At 38.1% G+C, this 8,574-nt stretch overlaps 1 protein-coding gene across 1 annotated transcript; it reads left to right on the forward strand.

Moving 5' to 3' along the window:
* Positions 1-8,574, forward strand: LOC112570180 (anti-sigma-I factor RsgI6-like). Its single transcript, XM_025248490.1, is given in 13 exon segments — positions 1-238; positions 460-599; positions 1,079-1,177; positions 1,454-1,607; positions 2,745-2,790; positions 3,180-3,338; positions 4,426-4,481; positions 4,869-5,006; positions 5,509-5,680; positions 5,930-6,040; positions 6,574-6,595; positions 6,598-6,791; positions 8,318-8,574. Coding segments are annotated over 13 exon segments (1,683 nt in total). The 5' UTR covers positions 1-62; the 3' UTR covers positions 8,534-8,574.

The following is an 8,574-nucleotide window of genomic DNA, read 5'->3' on the forward strand; positions in this document are numbered from 1 at the left end:
GAGATTAAGCTTGGCAGTTTCTCTAGTCATTGTTGTAAAGGTTGAAGGTTGCTTTGTCCATAATGCAAACATTGATTGCATGGGTGGTTTGCGCACTGGTAGCCAGTGTGGTGAGCCAAGAGGTTCTACAGAATGGAGGGTTCGAGTCTCTCGACCATTGGGACTGCTGGAGTCCTGTTCAGTGCAAAATCGTGACTGACAGCCATTCTGGCGCTGGTGCTATGGAGGTACAAAACAGGTCAGAAATCTAAATTATTGTTAGCATGAGGCGCAGAGCATCGTTAATAGTAAAACCCAATAACAAGGACAACAAATACAGTGAGGAATATTTCGTTCGCTTACTCAGGAAAAAAAGGAACAATGTAGCTTAGTAATCAACAACACAGCTGTAAACATACAGAGTTACTTTTTTACGAATAATTTCAAGTGATTACATATCCATAATTTCCATGGTAACAGGAAGAAATACTGGCAAGGGCCGTCACAATATATCAACGTGACACGAGGGACTGGCTACGAGGTGTCCGCCCACATCAAACTACAGAACGACCGGGGTATCGGACACAGAGTGGAGCTGCAGGTGGTGTTTGAGATGACAGGTAAGTGCAGGGTGCAATTTCTCTTCATTAGAATATTTTTGTAATCTTTTGTTACACATAACAATTGTCTATTAGTTGATTAACAGTCCTTAAAATTTGTGATCTTGTGTAGGTTTGAGTACTCACAGCTGTGCTTGCAGGTCCACGTTTTTCTTGCTGAGCCATTTAAACTTTTCTATCATTAAGAGAGTTACTGAAATACATCATCCACACTAGTTTTATACTCTTAAGCAGGGGTAGCCCGCATGAACCCCATGTGTCACCCGCGGGGCATGTTGATACCTGACCTGTCTATACTATGGTGTGTTACTCAGTAAGCTTGTATCAGACAAGTAGTTCCTCGTATTACTCAGTACCCTTGAAGTAACTCTCAGTGTCAAAAAGGTTGGTGACCCCTGCTCTAAAGTTATCTCTTAAAGCAGAAGAGTGTATCTAGAGTGTATCTAGATTGTAACTGGAATGGTAACATCTTTTCCCAGACGGCACACATGAGTACAAGAGAGCAGCTAGCCAAGAGGGCACTAGAGTGTCTGACGGATGGATTCATCTGATCGGCTTGTTTTATGTTCCTAATAAAGGTAAAGCTCGTTTTGAATACATTTCTTATTCAAATATCACTTCTGCTCTATTTTTTAACAAAACACTTTTCTCGAGGGCAGCATTTTTGTAGAGAGTGGCATTTATCTCCTTTCCTTCTCACTGCTTTTCTTTCTCCAAACCCTCTATGCAGTCAGGTTCTTATTCCCAACACCTGGGTTGACTTGGGGAAAGTTCGCTGCGAAACACGGGTATCGAACCGGCGTTCTTTTAGATTCGGATTCCAGCCCTGTAACTTCTCGGTTGTCTTTCCGCAGATGTCAGGCTGGCTAGAATCCATTACCAAGGACCAGAGGAGGGCATCAGTTTTGTCGTCGACGACGCTTCAGTCAAGCGCATGCCCGCGGGTGCTGCTGCTGCTGGGGTGAGCAGCGAGATCGACAGACTGAGAAGAAGCGACATAGTGGTTCAGTACGTGCTGCTTTCAACATATAACAACCTCTCTCACTTCTGCATAAAACAATCTTTCTCATATCAAAAAGCCAAAGCTTTCATTTCTGCGCAGATATAAAATACCATGTCACTAGTGTAGCATTTGTCTATCCACAGTCCGCCGAGGACTGCGCGGCCTTTCACAATATGCGTATCATCCACCCGTGGTGGATGCACCGCTGTAACCAAGTCTTAACTTGTAACTGCACATAAATAAACGAATACATAAGGGAGGAAACACTGGAAACTTAAGGGATTAAGTCCAACTATATGGATTGCTTCCCTTTAACTACTGAAACAGTCAACCAATCGCGTATTTTTCTCTTTGAAAGCAGGCGAAGTTTTGGTTGACCTAGCGCCATGTTGATGTTTGTTGCCGGTTACTCAATTCGACGTGGATTTGTACTCAAACAACAGAAAAAGAGAAGAAAACAGTAAGTTATATCTCAATTATAATGTATTCTAATAGAATATTTGTTTGTTTCGTACTTTATCTTCGCATATATTGTGTAAATAATTTTTTCTTAATTTCTAACTTGACCTACTTCCAGATTTGTCAATTGTCTGCCCATTACAGTTACACTCTTTGATTTGATTTTACTCCAAGAAAAACAAAACCTATAATTCTTCAAATTTACACCACTTAAATATTTTTAAAACGCTCTTTTAGAATGGAGTATCACGTATAGTTCTCCTTATTGTATGTTAATAGACATCAATTTTAAAAACGCGGGTCGAAATTTCATTTGTTTGCATTTGCCGCTCCGCTAGATTCGACTAGCAACCTCGCGGGCTCGACGTCGCGCAGTCAATAGATTAATTATTATTATTTTGAAGATAATATAATTTAATACTATATTATTTATATATTTTTTTGTGTTAATAATCAGTGAAACATAAATGAGTATAATAATAATTTTAATAATAAAAATTTTATATTTTAGTTACGAAAATGTCACGTGATGTCAATACTGTCAAGTGTTGTGAATGAAATCGCGTGCATTGCTCCATTGGATAATATCACTAAAGAAATGAAATAACATCCTGCAGCCCACGGCAAATTTATGAAATTTTACACAAAATCCACGCACGACCTTTGCTGGGTTTTTTTTTCAGAGTGAATGTTAATGGGAATATCAACAAAGGTGAAGTAAGCGTACGGGTAAGTAATGAATGAGTTTTAAATTCTTAAATCTTTCACATCTGAGTGGGAACGCATGTACACTATGGTGACATCATCATCATCATCATCATCTATTACAGCCTTTGTCAATACTTCGAGATCTGCATTGTGTGCTTTGGTACCAGTGGCAGCTGTTTCGACTAAACCAAGGATTCTTCATCTTCGCGTGTTGAAAAATATATACACAAAGCAAAAATATAATTCTAATAGAAGTTCAAAATTCAGTATCAGACACATTTGACGACATGTACAATTAGGAAAGAATAGAAACAAAATATAAAAGAGACGATGGATAAAACGTAAGATATTAAGAAAAAGAAACCGCCTGGACAGAATCTTGTTTTCAAACTAATTAATGTTGATTATAGGTTGTACAAAACAAGAAATCCTTTCCTTTCGGAGCCGCAGCTGCCGCCACATACTACAACGATGGGTCGAAGACAGCATACCGAGATTTCCTCCACCAGCACTTCAACTGGGCACAGCCGGAATTCGAACTCACGTGGTCTTACATCGAACCTACCAGGGTAGGACATCTTCTTTAGTTATAAATATTGAATGATTTTAAGGGTTATTCTGATTTATACATGTTTATGGAAAAAGTAGTTTAAACCTATGTGTCCCAGTTACCGCGATGTGATACTCATTCCGATGTCATACCTATTTTTATATTGAATGGAATTGTGTACATGTATATTTACAAATACACATACGTGTGTCTTGATGCCTATATATAAATTCAGTTAAACCAGACGGAACAAAGGACTGTTTAGTAAAGAAAAGGGAATAATTAAAAAACTAGACAATTTAACAAAAATAGTTGTTTTGTCATTTGGCTATCAATAGTAATAGTATTGCATTAGAACGGAATATTTATATTATAAACATTTGTTGCTAACTGAGCGTATCAAAACTAATTTCTTTTTTAAATTATCTTGCAGACATGTTACAGTGTAATTAAGAAGTCCTCTAGTTTGCCTTAAATAATTTTGAAGCGACTGTATTAAACATATCAACATCGGATAGTTAAACAGATCACCAGGAGGTTAGAGCGTGAATAGGTAGATAGCCAAAATGAATTCACAAGAGATGGAAGGAAGGACAAATAGACTAACAGATAGAACCCCTAATATTATTGACACTTGTTACGAGCGAAGCTAAAGGTAAATATAGAATGTAGGGGAATTATTGTAAAAGCATGAAACTTGAGAACGATCCAATGCTTAAAAAATATATATTTTATGAAGAATTTTATTTCCACCAAAGTAACATAGGAACACCTTTTCTTGACAAGCAAGTTTGAAGATGCAGTTAAAGAGGTCCGTATATGGCAAATATGGCAAATATGGCAAAGGGAAAATAACCAAAATGAGCTAAAAAGCAACATATTGTTAAGTTCAAAATTAAATACTCCACACTGTTGTCATTTGCTAAATGTGTGTACAATTTTATTACATTTTTTATTATCTTACGTAGCACGTCCCTGATTGTGAATAAAATACAAAAGATAATTTGAAGGCATTTATGTACCATTACCTGCACACCTTTCCTCTTAGGTACATCACTGGAGAAATAGGTAGGGAAACAAATTTATCTTTGATTTGCGTTTTTCAGGGGAAAACAAATTATCAGCCTTGCCTGTCCATGATTCACGGATTGAGAAATCATGGGTTAGTAAACTTTAGAACTCAGCAACCACCATTATAATCATCATCCTCGACTTCATCATCATATGATAATAAAATAATCAGTGTATTTTACTAATCAAGCTTTTTAATCCAATAATGTTGAAGTTTTCAAAAGGAAAACGCCCCTTCCACCCGCGAATTTCACAAGTTTCTCATGCTGTGTGAAACACAAGTCTCGGACATCGTCAGTGTTGTTTGTACACAACCGACATCACATGGTCCCAGAAGCAGAGTAGTAGCTATGAATATCTCACAGTATGAGAAAAGTCAAAAATTAGCATTTATAAGAAGAATCATATTCTGTGTGAAGTGTACTTTTTTTTATTTTGATGATAGTTTTCTCTCATAGACCCAAGATGTTTTAAACAGGATGAAGGTGAGAGGTTACAACCTGCTCTTTTCTGACGGGGTATGGCTGCAGAACTGGGTCAAGGCTCTGAATGGGGATGAGCTTCGAAAGGTTGTCCATGACCACATTGTGGAAACCGTCAACACATTCAAGGGCTTGTAAGATCACTTCGTTAATATCATTTACTTTTCTTTCTTATCTGTTTAATTGTACAATTACCTTAAGCCCAGTTTGCATTGTTTGGTTATTTGCAAGCTAAGTACTCAAACACGAGCATACGTATTGACCATATTACACTACAGGGAATTAAATTATAGCAGATTGTATTCGATTATACTACATTGTTCCAGATTATTCTAGAGTACTATAATTTGTGCCTGGAAATATTTGAAGCAAACCCTTGTGAATTTCTGACAATGTTTGGTATACTTGTTCTTAAAAGTCTCATTTCTAAAAGTGCTCGTATAATCATATAAACTGATTATTTTTGTCATTTTCTAGACTCTTTTTAATGTAAAAATACATTTGAACCTTTGTGTTATAGTCGTTGATTGTGATAAATTAAAGAGATCAAAGTCAAAGTGTTCAGTGTAATTTCTTCACTCATTCATGCAGAAATGCATCAGGCAAAAAGAATTTGTTTATATTTTTTTTTTCTAGAGTGGAACATTGGGATGTGATAAACGAGAACCTACGCGGCAAGTGGTTCCAGAATCAGCTACACGATCCAAAGTACGACTTGGAGATCTTCCGCATCGCACACGCCACCGACCCCAACGTTAAACTCTTCCTCAACGAGTTCGGCGTGGTTGCCAACGAATATTTAACCAACGTACGTTGATGGTAAAACTTGCATCTTCACCATCTGAAAACAAATGTTTACCAGCATCACAGATTGCAGGTTTCGGCACACGATAGACTCTAGTGGTCTTCCACAAAACAAAACTTCCTTGCCCTGCTCGGACCTACACGGATTACTGTTCCCGAGCAATGCAAGTTGGAGTGTTCAATACAAGTTTGTAGTCTTATCTTTTCATATATAAAAATCATAGTTTTCAAGCTCACTGGTTATGTGTGACAGGACTATGTCAAGGAGGGTCAACGGTTTAAGGCCGCAAACGTTAGTCTGTATGGTTTGGGTGCCGAGTGCCACTTTGGCTATGAAGTTGACCCAGACCCCACCGCTATCAAGGTAAGAAAAATAATACAAACTCCTCCTCCTCCTCCTCCTCCTCCTCCTCCTCCTCATCATCATCATCATCATCAACATCAACATCAACCATAATTATCCACCATCATCAATCATCCATTAAATCAATCATCATCATCATCCCTCAAGAGAAAAAATAGGACACAGGTCTACAAAACAAAAAAGAAGTTTTCGAATATTGATAGAAGAATTTTAAACTTTTGACTTAAACTTTCTTCTGGATTTCTCTGTGTACGTCAGGCTGTTCGCATGTTTGTCTGTGTCAGGATGAATGCCTGTCTGTCTCCGTCTGTCTGACTGCCTGTCTTCCTGTTAGCCATCTAAATAAAAATTCCTATTATTTATTTACTTGCTTATTTAAACACAATGGAATAATTTCTTATTTTTATAAGGACAGCTTCAAAACGCTTTCTTTGTTTCATAAATGGGGATGATAAAAGATGTTAGTTTATGAGAAAGTGACTACTGGTCTATAATTTCTCCTTTTTTATTATATGTGTGTGTGTATATATTAGGAACGTCTGGATACTTTAGCTCAAGTGGAGTGCCTATCTGGGCCACCGAGTTGGATGTGGTAGCTTCGGATGAGAACAAACGAGCGGACTTCTACGAGCACGCGCTGACAGCTCTGTACAGCCATCATGCCGTGGAGGGCATCATCTTGCTGAGCTACTGGGACAAACAAATATGGCGGGGGGACAAAGCTGCTCTCGTCGTCGGGGACAACCTGCAGGTGTGTTAAGCTATAATTAAGTGTGAATATTACACTTTCTTTCGTACAGCCAGCATTTAGAACAAACTCACTTGGGATCACTGCTGTAATGAATACTTTTTCTGGACTCTTTTCCTACATTATTCAATAATAATAATAAAAATAAAATAATGAAAAATTTGTAAAACACATACTCACACTCCTAAGGAGCATGCTCTTAGCGCTTAAAAACAAGAACGAAACATGGACAACACCAAGGGACAGTAAAACAAACAACATATGAACTATAAAAGAATAAACAACAGTACTTACTAAGAATAAAATCAAACACAGAAAACCAAATAACAAGAGCAAGAGCTGAGAGCAACATGATATTACAAAAGGAAGGGTATGAAAAAGGACTAGCATTATGGGAAAGGGTGTTAGGAGTAATGTTTACGTAAGAGGAGCGTTTTCAGTGCACGTTTAAAAGATTCAATAGTGGGTAGGTGGCGGATATGGAAAGGGAGACAGTTCCATTGTTTCGTTCAACAATAAAAATCTTGTGGCCATATGTTGTTCACTACACTAAACATCCCTTAAATTCTATTTATCTCTTTTATAAGAAACCTGTGGCATTGCACATTAGTCCAAATAATGTCAGCAAGTTGTTTTTTTTCATTTGGAAGTTACTTTGGTGTATCTGTGATATACACGTTTTCCTTTTTCACTAGGATCGAGACTATTTTATTGTGTCCTATTAATAAAATGACTTTAAATTATCCCTAGATGAAGCAAACGGCCTCTAATTAAGAGGCATGAAAGGCTAAAATCTTGTTGTAAAGCAGATATGGGAAACATTTTTCTGACAAGGGCCATTCAGATATTTATAACATCACACTCGGACCATACAACAATTATCAACTGTGGTAGGCTAAGCTGTAGTTTCACCACAGTTTGTCAACACTTTTATACCTGGCACCTGGCTGTCATCTGAATCACCAAAACCAGACCAATGGTCCGTGGGCAGCCACGAAAACATACTTGTCTTGTATGTTCCCTCACGTATTCGTACGTGTTTTGTATACAAATAAGAGAAGTTCCCGATTTGTCCCTTAAAATTTGCGCTATTATTTTAATTCAATTAGTATAAATTCTATGTTGCTAAAAACATCAAAGATTTATTGAATTTTTGGTCCGACCTGTGGTTGCCTGGGTAGGGCCAGACCAAATGATTTCGCGGGAGTTATTTGTTCCGCAGGCCGAAGGTTTTCCACCCCTGTTGTAAAGGAACATTGCGGGACTAAAATGCTCCATAAGTAATTAAAGAAGATAAGTCTCTTTCTCATAAGTGTTCCCTAAGGATTTCGCGAAAATATTTCAATCAAAATACTTGACAGTGAATGCAAAACAGGGTGAATACAAAATGTGAAGAATAACGGATGATATCTGTTGCTAGGAATTATTCTGTTTACTCTACCCTATTTTTAAAAGGTTTTAGTCTCTACAAAACCTCGAGTCGAAACATGCTTGTTTGGTAAACATAAACTTAAAGTTTGGTTCTGCAGCTGACGGCCGCCGGACGTCGCGTGCTGGAGCTCCTTGAGCACAGGTGGATGACAGACGAGACGCACAACCTGTCAGCGGGCACCCAGTTCACAGTACGCGGTTTCCATGGCGACTACGAGGTGCACGTGATCTACCAAGGTCAGGAGCGCACCAACCTGAAGCAGACGTTCACGTTGGGCAACGCAGCCCACACCGTCAACATCAACATTAGCTAGAGCGACACTCGTGGGCAATAAAGTTGAACTTAATCTTTGGA

The sequence above is a fragment of the Pomacea canaliculata genome, linkage group LG8, assembly GCF_003073045.1.
Source record: "Pomacea canaliculata isolate SZHN2017 linkage group LG8, ASM307304v1, whole genome shotgun sequence".
Lineage (NCBI taxonomy): Eukaryota > Metazoa > Mollusca > Gastropoda > Architaenioglossa > Ampullariidae > Pomacea > Pomacea canaliculata.